Genomic DNA, 16,005 nt, shown 5'->3' with positions numbered 1-16,005 from the left:
TTGTCCTTGTACTGTAGTGTAAAGCACTGTACTAATAAATTTTTAGTTTCACTTCAGGTTTAAAATCTAATGGTATACTACTATTGTACAGTATATTGTATAGCCAATAGTAAAAAGATAGGCTTTCAACAGAGTTAATGTTTTCTAGATCCAATTTAATAATTTATTTTGTATTAACTGCAATAACCATTCAAAAGCCATTTATTCAATATTGCAAACTACATGTCTTTGTAATGATACAGTATCAGTGTGACTTAGTACATTTTAATAACTAGCTGGAGATCCTCGTAAAGGGATCATCATATTTGGGGTCCTTGCTCCTGCTCAAACCGACATAATATATGTTCACAACATATACAAGTCCCTTCTCACTTCAGGGCGCAGGCCGTGATGAGTGCCACTTTTTATTGGCTCAAGAACGTGGAAGCGCATGAGATTGACAGCCGAGTCCTCCAATCACTAATAAGCGCCTTGTGCTGACCCTACCTCTAAAAGTGGACAGCCTGTCCAACAACAACCAATGACGTAAAAAGGGCGCGGTTTGCTGTCAGTGCAGGTTTGTCATCCAACCAAAAAACCTGGCTTGTAAAAAGACCGGGGGTGTGTTCGAGTTCTCCCGGATTTCCACATGATTGCTCGGGAAGCGGGAGACTGGCTGGGGACAGGCAAAATGTTGAGTTTGGGGAGCGGAGGAGCGAAATCTACCAAACCGTCATTTGTATCTTATGTTACACCGGAGGTAAGCGAACGCTTTAATACATTATTACAGTCGTGGTGCTAACAAAACAATCGCGAGAATTTGAAATGATTTGAGAATTTGAAGAGCTGAATCAGTAGACACAGTCATATGCACTGGGAGGGGTTATTGTGTCCCATGCCGAACTTTACATTTGTTGACTTGAGTTCAAATTTAGAGGAACAGGGAAATCTCGAACTAAGTAACAGAGCGAGAGTGATTTGTCATTCTTATATACCTGATTGATTGTGTAAAACTGTCGGGCCAACGGCTAAAATCCAGTTTTGAGGATTTTTTTCAGAAAGCACAAAAAAAAGAATGAAACAGAAAAAAAGGCGGGTTTAGTTTTGGCATCGATAAAGTCCTTAACTTTGCACTCCAACATTTATAATCCAGGTCATCCTTATTGATTAATTTGCATTGCAAGCACATGATCATATTTATATGGTGGACGCCAGTGTATTGTCTTCACCTGCCAGGCATGTGATTTGTCTGAAGTTCATTCTTGGTTATGTCTACAGTGAGGAGGGAGAGAGCACAGGGCATCACATTAGATGTCATGGGATGTGTCATGACCCCCAATGCACAATGTGTATCCTTATTGTTCACTAATGAAAGCATAATGGAAAACAATTGTTGGACTCTAAATAGGAAGGGGTGAGTGCCTTATTTTTCAATATTTAGCATTTTGTCAAATGCAAAATTAGGGTTTATACATATGAGATCAGTGAATGAAAACAGACTGGATTGTATAGGGGGTCTACAAATATACAATAAAAATCTCTTAAATAGTGCAGTTAAGTAGGCTACATGCAGGAAAATGGAAATTGTGAGTCAATGGTGTGATGCACCTTTTGCTTTGTCCAGATCTATTATTCATAAATGCATAAAAATACTACCGACACAAAACTATTACTCAAGTACACCTCTTCTGTGATAAAGAAATTTTAGTTTCTAATTTCAAACTCATTTTGTTTTCTTTTTTCTGTTGTTTAAAGTAAAACATGCCATGTGGTGTAACTCTTCAGAGTCTCATTAGTCTTATTAAAAGCTGACAGAAGAAAGAAAAGAAATGTTGGCAATTTGACATGAGTAGTGCAGAATAATATTTTAATAATATTACTTGAATGAAATTACTGTGAAAACTATTTTGGTTTTAAACTTGAATAATCATTTAAAAACTGAAATCGGTTATTTTGTAGAAAATGCTATAAATGTTTTTCAAAAATGTATTAAATTGACACGTGTGTTTTAAGCAAGATTTTTAAAAGTGTTCTTATTTTTATCACCTCGGACAATCAGGTTTATCAGTGGCCCTTGTATGTCTTGCAAAGTAATCGTAAAGAGGTATGTTTTGATCAAGGTGGTCTTATGTGAAGATTTCAGCTGATTCCCCTTCTGAACATCAGTAACTGGCTCTTGGTCAACATTCTTCATTTGTGTCGGCTGGATATTATTAAAAACCCACTGTGATCTATTTTGTTGAACTTGAATGCAAAAACATTTACATCAGTGCTATGTGATTTTAAAGCCTCCGGTTTCAAAAGCAACTTTTAAGAGAATGTTTTCCCTCCCAGGATGTCATTAGGGAAAGGAGTGTCCCAAATACTTGGAATCATTCTAAACGTTTTTATAGTTGTGCTGACCTCATTGTAGCCAGGATGTTCAATGGCTTCCTTTCTTTTATTTATCCTGTTTGTTTCGACTAGACTTCTGTAATTCTTCTATAATAACATCACATTGCCATAAGTATACTGGTGTTGAAGTTTTCAGCCATTTTTAGGACATAATCTATTTTTAACTACTAAAGGGGGAAATAAGTTGCAAATCATACTTTACGGATATCATACAGCACAGTGCTTATGTTGTTCCATTTCGACTCCCTTCTCTTCCTCAAAGATTCAACATCTCAGTGTTATGTAAAGCATGACAGCGTTGGTTTCTCATGTGTATACATGAGTCCACAGCAACAGTTGGAGTATTACTTATAGAGCAGATGTCCAATGGAGGCCTATAGTCCTTAATTATTTATTAACTTGGCATTTGCCATTCATTTTGTGAGATGTGTGAAACATTACATTATAAATTTGAAATTAGTAATATATTTCTTGTCCATAAAAATGTGATTTGGTCAGATATTTTAAATAAAGCACTATTTATTTATTTTAAATACATTTCTATTGCTTCTGTTTTCTTAAGGAAATCAAATTGGAAAAAGAAACACCAAAGAAAGAGATACATCCTGATTTGTTACCAGGTAAATAAGAAATTCCTTACTTTTCTTCTTCCATCCATTCTGTTAATTTTCCTCTATTACTTGGCCAGGGTGATGTCAATCAATTTATATTACCATCCACAAATGAACTATTGAATGCATTATTTCTTTGATTTCCAGAGATCACATTAAAGTGATAGTTCACCTAAAAATAAAAATTCTCTCATCATTTACTCACCCTCATGCCATCCCAGATGTGTATGACTTTCTTCTGCTGAACACAAAGATTGTTAGAAGAATATCTCAGCTCTTTATTACTTGTTACCATCTTTTATGTATCTGTAAAACCATTAGTTCTGATTACATTAAAACAGTTGACCAGAATCAACTTGTTCCATCATATTGACATTTTATTTAAGTAAGCTGACATGATTTACTCTTCTGTTGCTTCTTAGGAGAAGTGGTGTTCTGCAGTGCCAGCCCTATTCTCAAATACACTCAAGATGACCTCTCCCAGCGTGGCGTCTTTGGCACGTTGTTCTGTACCAATTTTCGTGTTACATTCATTATTGATGAGATGTCGCAGGAGGAGACTGTAAGGACACATTATAGTACTTAGCATCATGATTCTGTTGGTGAAAAGATGTAGCCATTTGACCCTTCTGTTTACATGCAACTCCATATTTACTGTAGCAAAAATGGAATGACATGGTAATTCACATCCACTATGAGGTAGAATGCGGTCAGCAACCTTCAATTTAGTAATTCGGGCTAATCAACCAAAGAACCACAGTGTCTTTTTGGAAGGTCCAATGAGTTAGTGGGTGGTGTATCAGCACGATTTTGTTTGTAAGTTGTTGCTCACATAATCATTAAAGCCAAACAACCTTGTTTGGATGTATCTGTCTCCTAAAGTTTCAGTGTTTGCCTTCAAACCTTGGAGTGTCTAATCTAAAATTAACAAACTGAAAGACTGGTTGTCAAAATGCATGCTTAATGACCTTGCATGAGGAACCGTGCTACCTGAGTGCTCTCACTTCAGCTCTTTTTAGGAACTTGTGTGTCTGACTCACTAACAGTGAAATTCTGGTGTAAACCAGTGACGGACAGTAGAGCGTGCTTTAAGTCGGTTATGATGGAATTGCCAGTGCCCTGTTTTCGGATCGGTTTCTAATTTTATTGTGCAATTTGACAATAATGAAGATTGCTGTATGTAAACATTACTGTTCATTTAACAGTAATCTTAAATGAATAGTTGAGAGCTACATTTGGTCAGATATACATTTTGGTTCAAATCAAGAGATTCAGTAGGATTCTTTCAGACTTATATTTTGAGGGTGAAAACGGGAAGTGAAGTGTGCCTCACCCTTGCTTTCACAAACCAAATATTGTGTGAAAGTCTGATACAGCTCACTGAACAAGGCATCTGAACATGTCTGTCCCGTGTTTAAAATGCACCTTTCACAGAGAGTTGACATTTGTTTATCACTGTTTTTCACAAGCGTTGTTTACTTTTCTGTCATCATGTCAACCTCTTACAAATAAGTGGTCTTCAAATTCACATAAACTGACAGTAAAATATAAGGCTTCTGTTATCTCTTACATCATAACTCAAGGCTGTTGCATCACACACTGATTCTTCGTTTCAGGCCAAGAATTTTAAGAACAAACTCTATGGAGAAAATGACATTCCATTAATGTGTGTGGACCATATCTATGGTGGTAATAATTGTTTTTATTTATTTTTAATATTCTCACTAATATTATTATTAATAGTATAAGATAAATGCAAGCTTAGAAAGCAACACTATTTAGAATGGGAAAAATATTGCTATAGTGCATTTTGGTTTCATTTCTTTTCAAGTGTATGATGAAAAGAGGAAGCTGATAACAGGAGGCCTTGTGAAGAACAAATGTCCGTCCAAAATAATCATCCACTGTAAAGATCTGCGTGTTTTGCAGTTCAGTCTAACATTCACCAAGGAGGAAGATGCCAAAAGGGTAACGTGAGAAAATAGTGTAATTTTAAATTTGAAAGAGGGTTGATTATCTCTGTTAATATTTATTTTATTTATTTCAGATCTTTCAAGGCATTGCACACCATTGTTTGGAGGAGAAATCTCTGAAGTGTGTCTTTGCTTTTTCCTATACGGGCGCAACAAGCCCAGGTACAAATGTCCCAGTTTTTCTAGACCGTCTACATGTTTTGAGTTTTCAATTGTGGTGCAATTATTGCTTTCAATAGCTTAACTGTTAGATTGAATACAGCTGTTATATGAGTGAAACATTCTCAGCAGCCAAAACTGTAATCCATAAAGTGATGTACAGTAGCTGATGCTATAAGAGGAAAAGAAACATCATGAACTTTCTGTACTTATGTTTATGCAGAACATGAATGTTGAGCATGTCTGAAATGCAGGCCTATATCCAGCACTGGTCTTGTAGCACCAACTGCTGAATTGTAAGTCTTTGTAACTTGAATCCAACAGATGGTTGGAAGAACAACAGTTGGTCTCTCTAAATAGTGATTATAAATTCAAGATGATCTTTCTGGAATCTTTTTTTATTCTGAATTATCTCTTCAGTTCAGTTAGTGCAGCTTCAGACAGCAACAATCTTCCCTTTGAAGCCCATTAAACCCTGTTATATAACCTAAATATATTGTGTTATCTTAATGTAATGTCATTTCTATGGGACATGAGTCATGATGTGCATCTTTTTAAGTTTCCAAGTAAAATTAAGTGGTTTTAGAATGAAGGTTCATGTCACAGTTTTAAATGATAAAACTGAAACACAAATGGCTCATTAATCAACCTTGGAACATCAACAAGTTTCATTTCTGAAATTCAGTAAATTATGCTTTTGCAGGCATGCAGAGGAAACAGGAGACTATTCTTTTTGACTCACCAGAGGACTGGTCCCAGGAGATGAAACGGACAAAAGCAAAATGTAGATTAGTCACTGAAAATGAGAACTTTGAACTATCTCAGAGGTAAATAATGTATTTGTTGGCAGTGAAGTGTCTTGAAAAGCATTACTGTTTGAATAACATCAGTTTTAGATGCAATTGTAGTCAAGGTAGATGTTCTTTAACTGGTCGTAATTTCAGTTCTGTGTCTTTATGTGCTGCCTAACAAGATGCTTATATATTTGTCTTAAGATTACACACTTTATAGTATATAAGTAGTTGATATAACATGGACAATTTGTTTAATTTAAATTAAAAGGTTCTGCAGTTTGACAAATGCATTTTTAAAAGTACAAATATTCCATGTAGTCTTTCAATTAATATGAGGTCAAAAACTGCATGCATAATAATTAAACACGAGTTAGAAATAGTTTAGATGAAGTATAGCATGTCATGGTGCAGGTCTAGGATACTGATTAGTAAGTATTAATTGCTCTCAAGACATCTTTTAAAATGTTTTTTGTTCATTAAAATACAGGCATACTGTATAAACTTTGCTGTAAATGTTTATGTGAAATAAATGTATCCAATGAAAACCATTCTTTGACATTCTCTTCAGGTTACCAAAGTACTTTGTTATCCCACAAGCACTAGAGGATTTATTCAGCTACCAAGGAAATGGATTACCAGTGAGTCATGAGTGGTATCTATTATTATTGTTATGTCTATTATTATTTTATTATTAACTTAAGATGCTGTTTTTGAGTCATCATGAAATTATTTGCTCTTAACACAATCTTAACCTTTTACAAATGTTATTAAAGTATAATGAAACAAAGCTATGTATTTAGATCCATTTTCAGATTGGATGGCATCATAAATACCATTGAATGAAACTGAAGTTGAATGGTGCTTATTTTCCTCTTTGTTTTGTTTTAGATGTGGTGTTGGTCTCATCACAGTGGTTGTGCTCTGTTTAAAGCGTCTTTCCTGCCTGTGACACAGGAAGACGGGGATTTACCCAAGCACTTGGACATGTAAAGGACTACAATGTTACTGTATCTAACTCCCATTTAACTTCTGAACTCTGCTCAATTGCTATCCTAATTTTTCAGTGCATTTGTGCTTTAGGAATTTTTGTGTTTGTACTGTAGGACCTACAGTCACAAACTGTATTGGAATTCATTCTGACACTCAAGGGCACTGTTATTTATCTGAAAACAACACACTAGTGTGTTATCTATTCGTACTCTAGATGCCATCAACATATACCAATCTTGTATCTCAGTGTATTCCCCCCCCTCTATTGAAGGACGTTCACAGCAAAAAATATTGATTTGCCTTATCTCGACTGAACAGTACATTTATATTTATAGAATTTCACTTTTATTCTGTTTCAGAATGATAAATGCTGTTGCGCATAATTACCTGTACTCTGTAAAAACAGAGGACCTCTCCGAATCACTTCCTACCATCCAAGACATCCAGCAGTCATACAACAAGTTCAAACAGTTCTTTCTTATTGGTGAGTCACAATATATAAATTTATTAAGTGTCTTTTGTAGAAATGTGTGTAAATGTAATTTGTAACGTATGCTGTGAGATTACTCAAGGTCAGTAAAGTATTCTAAATACTTTGGATTACTTCTTCAGCACAAGTAGATATTTTCACTTGTTTTGACTATAAAAACACTGCCAGTACAGTAAGACAAAATACACATGTTAAAATACATTCTCTGAAAAACCTAAATATCTTATGCAGTCTTGTTTCTAAAACAAGATTAATCAAATTGATCTTGTTTTAAGAACATTATTAACATAATGATTTTTGCCCAAATATCAAAGGTTTTACTAGAAGAAGAAACAATTATGATCCAAAGTGAATTTTCTTGATAATAAATATATTTTGTGCATGTAAAATCGCTAGAAAAAAATATTTGAGCTGAGCTTAAAGCTGACAATTTACACAAGTTTTATTTCAATTTTTTCTGCTCCAAACTTACTTCAAATTTACTTCTCTGTCTGCTTGTATGAATGTAACACATCATAAGAAAGTGTTTCACTGCTGTTCAAATGCACTTTGGATCGCATCATTTATATGTATGAATGTTTTCCATCTGAAAGGACTAAATATTAAATGAAACAAATTACAATAAAGTGCTAAGTAATTTCTTCAGTAATCAAAATACTTTTTGAATGTAACTGTATTCTAATTACCAAGTATTTCAAATGTAACCATAGTGGAATACAGTTACTAATACTTTGTATTTTAAATATGTAATCCCATTACATGGATTACGTTACTCCCCAACCCTGTGTGTATATATAAATGAAAGCATGACTATTTTTTGCAATCAATGTGTATGCATAATGACTATTGTTTTATTTGTCTCTTAGATAATTCAACAGAATTTTGGCTATCAGATGTGAAATGGTTCTCGTCCCTCGAGAGTTCAGGTTGGCTTGACATTATCAGGTCAGCTTTCATGAATACAATTATTTACTAGTATCTATTTTCCTTCACATAATCTTAAGTTGAACATCTCCATCAACTCTATAAAGATGTATTTAATGTATTCTACAGACAATGTCTCCAGAAAGCTGTAGAGGTGGTTGAATGTCTTGAAAAAGACAACACAAATGTCCTTATAACAGGTAAGTCAAGTAAGTTTGTCTCAACCACAAAGGTGGAGTGTATTTATTTATTTTTTTTAAATACTGTATTTTCTCTTTATACCAGTTTAATGTTCAGCGACAACTATTAGTTATTTGTTAGTTAACTTTCTGAAACGTGTAAACACTGTAGCACTTAAAAACATTGCTTTTTTAAACGGTCCAATATGTTGACTTCAGGGCTGTTTCAACCAATGGCATGTGTTTTGAGCAGGACAACCTGATTTGGAAACAATCGTTATTTTTGCAATTTTGTTTGGTGTTACCAGTGGCAGGGAAATTCCACACTTCACCTTTAAATGTTAAATACTGCAAAACCTTGCAACTTCATGGGAACCCCTGATCTTTTATCTGGTTATTGATTCATTTCAGAGGAAGAGGGAACAGATCTGTGCTGTGTGATCTCCAGCCTGGCTCAGTTAATGCTGGACCCTTATTACAGAACGCTGATGGGTTTCCAGAGTCTGGTGCAGAAGGAGTGGGTGGCTGGTTGCCATGCCTTCCTGGATCGATGTAATCACCTCCATCAGAAAGACAAAGAGGTTATTATTGCATGCTCATTCTTGCCTGCTGTTTCTTCAGTAGCTAAGTTGAACTGTTACTGTTTCATATGTTCTGTTACTCGAAACCCCTATAAACATCTTTTATTTTTCCAGAAAAAGGAAAGCAAGCTGCAGATATTTGTAATATTATTTCAGGTTTCGTTTTATACAGGTTATTCCAAGGCTTAGTTGATGTTCATGGTCTGAAATCAGACTTTTTTGTGAGTTAATGTGTACCCATTCTCACCTTCATTGTGTTTTGAAACAGCATGAAACTCAAAATCCATTTTACTTTGGTAATGTGACATATTTCAGAATTTCTATGCAAAAACATGTAGGGATGGCCTTGAGATGGATTTTATCCTTCAGGAATTGATAAGATTGTGTATTGTCTGTTATATACCAGCATGGAGCAAGGTTTTTGAAAAAGAGGAAAATGTAATTGCTTTTTGATAATTGAATACAAAGACAAGCAGTTTTTTTTATTATTATTTGTAATAACAAGCACTGATGAATTTTGAGAATAAATAATTAGGGTCCATTGTGAATTCATGTTGACTTATTTTGATTCTTCTTTCTAAATGTGCAGTGTCAGTCTCCAGTTTTCCTGCTGTTCTTGGAGTGCGTATGGCAGCTTGTTCAGCAGCACAGCCCGGCTTTCCAGTTCTCAGAGACTTACCTGACTGTGCTGTCTGACAGTGTTCATGTGCCAATCTTCAGCACCTTCCTGTTCAACTCTGCCCATCATAGGGAAAGTATTATAAAGGTGACCTACTTTATTATGGATTATATTAAAGTAATAGTTCACCCCAAAATGAAAATTCTGTCAATGTTTTTCTCACTCACCCTCATGTTGTCTTAAAGCCAAATTTTTATTTAAAGAATGTTGAAATGCTGATTTCTATATAATAGCAGAAAACTGTGCATCACTTTAAAGTTTATAGGGGTCATAACATGCATTTTGTTTCTTATTTTAATATGTTCCTTGAGGTTCACTTATAATATAAGTAAAAGGTTTTTGCAAAAGATGTCATATTTGTAAAATGTGATAATTTTTCACCCTCATTCTGACCCTCTGTAAAAAACACTTGGTGTTGGTGCTGCTTCTCCTTGAAGACTTAACAGTAAACGCCCACTGTTATGATTGGCTCTCTGCTTTTGACTGACCTGCTTGGTTTCAACAAATGTTCTTTTTGCAGTGAGGAGAAAGTTAGTTTTGAGTTGATCTCTCAACTTTCTCCCTTTAAAAGCACCTAAAGTGTAAGAAAATTAGTCCATGCAACTCATGCATCATATTCCAAGTCTTCTGAAGGCATACAAACACTCAAATCAAATCAATAGTAATGCCACATCAGCGACATCACTAAACCTTGTTGGCATTTTTGGGTGAACTGTTCTGAATCTTATTATAAGGCTAACATCATTCTGATGTTGTGATCGCAGCTCAGATTTAGTTTTACAAGCATTCTTGCTTCATGTAAATTAAAGAGTGTACAACTGTTCTGAAGAAACTTTTGCATTTTGCACACTACATTTACCATTTCGGCAGTTGAACAGTATTTTAGGTGATTCAGTGTGTCTATAGAAAAATCTGGCTTAAAGAAAAACAGTCAGCCATCTGTAATGCAGTCATTAGTCCACATTTACTCCGAAGTTGGTGGCCGCTGCCTCCCTAACGATGTTGGGCAAGCCTCCCACCAACAGCCTTTACTGATTGTGTTGGCAGGCAGAGTCACCGATTGCACAAAGCGGCTCATTGATCTGCCCTACCGTGTGGGACTGGTCTGTGCAGTATGACAGCAAGGCCCAGAACTACTTCTTTAACCCCTTGTATTCGGAGAAGGTGAAACCCGAGAGAACTATACGCAAAACTCACAAGCCCAAGGTGAGAGGATGAAGTATCAGTCAAATACCATCTCTAAAGACTCTTTTACATGACTCGTGACTGCTTTGCCCAATACAATGATTACCGGACAGTTTGTATGACATATGTCTGTCCACACTTTGCACCTCATTTTTCACTCATGATTTTGCCTCACTAATGACATCTTTTAGATTATAACGCAACAAGAAAATTTAAAAAAGATCTTGAATTCCAGTTCTTAAACTAATTTGATTTCACCTAGAGCATCCCAAGAGAGTAAATGTTCAGTGAGTGCTTTTTTATGTGTAATGTATAAAAAACAAAACGTCTTTCTGCGATGCTATTTGCAACGCTTTCCATATGGAGGTCAAAGCAACGCATGATGCGTTGAAGTCCTGATGCAAGTCATGTGAAAGGGCTTTTACCCTTGCTAAATCAACAATAATAATTATTAATTAAAGGTGCTGTAAGCGATTTTAGCGAGACTGAGCTGTTGAATTAGCCACACCTCCCTTATTCCAAAACCCTGCCCTCCAAAGATAATTTTGAGACTAAAACCGAGCAAACGATCAGCTTTTTTGTTCTTGTGGCTGTCAAATTAAACAGTTCACAATAGCATCCTCAACTGACAAACATTATGAATCATAGCCTCAACGATCCACTTCAAATACAACACTGAGAACGAGCAAAATGATTGACAGGTGAAAAGCACGTGAATGATCAAAAACAAATATTTATTTGCTGTTTACGAAGTCTACAACTGTCAGAGAGACCAATGAGGTATATCAGGACACTTAATTCATTAATATCTTTATGGGAGTTGGAACATTTTTTGCATACTTTTCCATGTAGAAATCGCTTATAGCACCTTTAATAATGTTTTTCATTTTATGTAATTGATTATTTAATTGCTTAAATAATGTAATTTCTGACTGTACAGTACTGAATAGTATCTAAATTTGGGTTCAGTCTTTTTGTTATTTATGAAGATTAAAATGTTATCTTATTTAAAATTATAGCATCAAAGACAGTTATCCTTACCCAGCTCTGCCTTCAAAACACCACCAAAGAAAGGTTTCTTTAAAGATGAGACTGAAAGCCTTAAAAAGATTCTGCGAGTTAAACGTATCAGTCGCTGGATGGGGTCTCCTGACTCCCCCGCGGTGGCCTCCAGAGAGTTCTATGAGTCCTGGCAACAACGTCCTCTGGACTATCACGGCCTCCTTCTCCCCTGTCTGGACGGACCGGCTGTCCGCCTCTGGATGCAGCGCTACCTGCGCTGGATACCTGAGGTGCACATCCTGGGTGGAGGCTCTGTGGCCGTCATGACCAAGCTTATGGAACTGCTAGGTCAGGTGCAGGACATGAAGCATATGCTGGAGCAGAGAGACCCATCACAAGCTGTTAAACTTGATCATCATCCACAGCTTCAGCACAGGCCAGTCTCATTTGGCTCCTCAGGGCGCATGTCATCTTCATTCCCCTTCACCTACAGCCGAAACCGATCTTTCAGGCCCATTATTCCTACAGGTCTGCTGCAAATTCTTATGTTAACTGACAACCTAGCCAACCAAGAGGATGAGGTAGTTTAGGTTGTGAGTCTGGTTTAACAGGGAATTCGTATTATCTATATATTAAAAATCCATTCATTAATTATTTCTGTTAGGTAAATACAGGATTATAGTGGCCTTAACTTGTCAGATCCAGATTTTAAAAATGCAGATGGCGCATCAAAAGTGCCTTTGGTGCTAAGCGGGTCCTTTTGGAAAGTAATATAGGCCTTTGCCAAACCAAATGTGTTCTGTGTTAAAATGAGCCTTAAGACAGGATGTAAGCTTTTGTCTATGACATGGGGGGGTCCAAAACTTAAGAAAACAGGAAGAATAGAACAATACAAGAGATCAGCAGAGTCTCAGAGATACAGTCCTCTTTTGTATTATGTGCACTGTGTGGTTCTTATTTGGCCAAGGATAGACTTGGTTTTCTTTTTTTGGTCCTTTCTCTGAATTGGATGTTGTAACTGGTAGATTTGACACTGAACATAAAATACATAATAAATACCTAGAAACAAATTAAATCAAAGCTGTATATAAATATCTTCACGATTATTTCACAAGTATAAGGATTCAGCTAATAAACTTAAGAATTCATCTAAAGAATAATTTATATTAGTGTATAGTAAAAAACATCCTAATAGATTGCAAGAGTTTGCAAATATAACTATTTGAGCATAAGCTAATGCCATACTGTATATGCATTTGCTATTTTTTTTTTACCACAAATCAAAAGCACTTCAGTAAAAAAAAAAAAAGAAACTTCTGTCATTAATTACTCACCATCATACGAAATGTGTATGACTGTCTCTCGTGGAACACAGTAGGTGTTGTAGGGTAAATGTTAGGGACTGAAAGCCTCGGTTCCCCATATACTAATATTTTATGGAAAAAGGAGCAGCTTCAGCATTTTTCAACAGTTCTCCTCTTGTGTTCTACGGAAGTCATACATATTTATAACAATATGAGGGTGAGTAAATGATGACAGAATTGTCATTTTCGGGTAAACCATACCTTTAAACATTCTATTTTTTACCATGTGTTGCCAATTGTTTTTCAGTGTTTAGTTTTTTCTGTCTCAGTATCTAATTGAATGTAATGATGTAAGCTCCAGTACTAAGTTGTTATTTGCTGGGAAAAGTGTATAGAAAGCAGTTTTCTTCCCAATTAGTTTTTGTTTATGCCACCTCCACCCTTGATTTTGCTCTACTGCTCTCTGCCAGTCAGTCACTGATACTGTTTCTTGAACAGTCAGATGTAAATCTGAATCTGTTCAGTTCAGCTCTGCTGTAACATATTACTGTATAATTGATGTGTATATTTCTATAACTAACTTAGAGTTTAGTCTTGCAATATATGGAATATGTCAATAGGTTTTGTCTTATTTTGGACCATTGACTTCAAAATATTAATTTCCACGAAAGAATAATATGAAATACATTTATAACTGCACTTGGGGAAAAATGCAATTTGCTCTTTCTAAAAAATATATAATTCAAATAAAAGACTAGATAAATGCTTTGCTTTAATGATTAATTTGAGTAAAAATAACGGCTTGCTGCTTGATGAAGGGCCTGATCAGTGACTGAACCCTTAATGAGTTTTTTCATCATATATAAAGAGAGTTTCAAGTTTATTATTTTTTTTTTAGCTGCACCTCCTAGTTGGCTAACAACCTTTTCCCTACTTTTTAGTATATCAAATTACAAATGTCTTTATATTTTTTATAGATTTATTAATATACATTTTTAACAATAAAAAAATTAATGTGTAAAAAAAGTTGAGCAATAACCCATATACAGAAAACGATATAGTAAAATACAAGACAAGCAGAATATGGACATGGACACCTGTTAAATTTATGAGCTTTTAATAAATATTTAATTAATGGCCCCAACTGAGGTGTTTCAAGTTGAGGGAGCTTCATGTTTGGGTCTAAGGGGAGTCATGGTTTTGTTTTTAAATTTTATTTGATTGCATTTTTTTCATCGCATATTCTACAAATAATGAACAGTTAGCACTGCATTGGAAGAGAAAGTGAAAAAAACATGTATGTGTATATATACACTGATCAGCCACAACATTAAAACCACCTATATACCATATTTTGTAGATTCCCCTTGTGCCGCCAAAACGGCGCCAACCAGCATCTCTGAATGGCATTCTAAGATCATATTCTTCTCACCACAATTGAACAGAGCGGTTATCTGAGTTACCGTAGACTTTGTCAGTTCAAACCATCTGGCTAATACCTGTTGACCTCCTTCATCAACAAGGCCTTTCCATCCACAGAACTGCCACTCACTGGATGTTTTTGGCACCATTCTGAGTAAATTCTAGAGACTGTTTTGTGTGAAAGTCCCAGGAGATCAGCAGTTACAGAAATACTCAAACCAGCCCTTCTGGCACCAATAATCATCCATGCAATTATTTAATCCAATTGTGTGGCAGCAGTGCATAAATTAGGCAGATATGGGTCAGGAGCATCAGTTAATGTTCACATCAACCATGTGAACATGGCATGATTGTTGGTGCCAGACGGACTGGTTTGAGTATTTCTGTAACTACTGATCTACTGGTATATTCACACACAACAGTCTAGTGTTTATTCCGAATGGTGCCAAAACAAAAAACATCCAGTGAGTGGCAGTTCTGTGGATGGAAATGCCTTGTTGATGAAGGAGGTCAACCGGGATTAGCCAGATGGTTTGAACTGACAAAGTCTACGGTAACTCTGATAGCTGCTCTGTGCCGGGTTGGCGCTGTTTTGGTGGCACGAGGGGGACCTACACAATATACGGCAGGTGGTTTAAATGTTGTGGCTGACCTGTGTCTAATATATATATATATATATATATATATTAGCTGAAGTCAGAAGTTTACATACACCTTAGCCAAATAAATGTAAACATTTCCTGACACAATTGTTAAACATTAAATAATTCCTGATATTTAATCGTGGAAAACATTCCCTGTCTTAGGTCAGTTAGGATCACTACTTAATTTTAAGAATGTGAAATGTTGGGGGACGCTGACTACCACCCCTATAGTCGTGAGTTGGAATCCAAGGCATGCTGAGTGACTCCAGCCAGGTCTCCTAAGCAACCAAATTGGCCTGGTTGCTAGGGAGGGTAGAGTCAGACAGGGTATCCTCCTCGTGGTCACTATAATGTGTGGTTCTTGCTCTCTGTGGGGTGCTTGGTGAGTTGTGTGTGGATGCTGAATATCCGCGCATCTTATCACGTGGCTTGTTGAGCGCGTTACCGCGGAGATGTAGTGCATGTGGAGGCCCATGCTATTCTACGCGGTAACGCGCTCAACAAGCCACATGATAAGATGCGTGGATTGATGGTCTCAGACATGGAGGCAACTGAGAGTCATCCTCCACCACCCAGATTGAGGCGAGTCACTAAGCCACCATGAGGACTTACAGTGTATTGGGAATTGGGCATTCCAAATTGGGGAGAAAATAAAAAAAAACTGAAAAGAAAAGAATGTGAAATGTCAGAACAAT

The 16,005-nt window shown here is 36.0% G+C and overlaps 1 protein-coding gene across 2 annotated transcripts; it reads left to right on the top strand.

The window, feature by feature from the left end:
• The first annotated feature begins 617 nt into the window (after positions 1-617).
• On the top strand, positions 618-14,429 carry LOC127643290 (myotubularin-related protein 12). Of its 2 annotated transcripts, XM_052125967.1 has the most exons (17): positions 618-739; positions 1,258-1,393; positions 2,936-2,993; positions 3,407-3,546; positions 4,601-4,673; positions 4,816-4,952; positions 5,032-5,119; positions 5,820-5,943; positions 6,479-6,548; positions 6,799-6,896; positions 7,260-7,384; positions 8,257-8,335; positions 8,444-8,514; positions 8,905-9,074; positions 9,664-9,840; positions 10,801-10,959; positions 11,958-14,429. In XM_052125967.1, exons 4-17 carry the CDS (start codon positions 3,529-3,531, stop codon positions 12,528-12,530), a joined length of 1,962 nt encoding a protein of 653 aa, XP_051981927.1. In that variant the 5' UTR covers positions 618-739; positions 1,258-1,393; positions 2,936-2,993; positions 3,407-3,528; the 3' UTR covers positions 12,531-14,429. The 2 variants fall into 2 exon arrangements, with proteins under 2 accessions (XP_051981927.1, XP_051981926.1); XM_052125966.1 differs by lacking the exon at positions 1,258-1,393 and having other exon boundaries at positions 631-739.
• The last annotated feature ends 1,576 nt before the right edge of the window (positions 14,430-16,005 follow it).

This window comes from Xyrauchen texanus, chromosome 4 (genome assembly GCF_025860055.1).
Source record: "Xyrauchen texanus isolate HMW12.3.18 chromosome 4, RBS_HiC_50CHRs, whole genome shotgun sequence".
Taxonomy (NCBI): domain Eukaryota; kingdom Metazoa; phylum Chordata; class Actinopteri; order Cypriniformes; family Catostomidae; genus Xyrauchen; species Xyrauchen texanus.
This window is presented reverse-complemented; position numbering and strand designations above follow the sequence as displayed.

Coding starts and splice junctions, on each gene's coding strand:
- LOC127643290 (XM_052125966.1), top strand. CDS start 671: ATGTTGAGTTTGGGGAGCGGAGGAGCGAAATCTACCAAACCGTCATTT. Junction 4,953..5,031: donor AGGAGGAAGATGCCAAAAGG/GTAACGTGAGAA, acceptor TATTTATTTCAG/ATCTTTCAAGGCATTGCACA. Junction 10,960..11,957: donor GCAAAACTCACAAGCCCAAG/GTGAGAGGATGA, acceptor TTAAAATTATAG/CATCAAAGACAGTTATCCTT.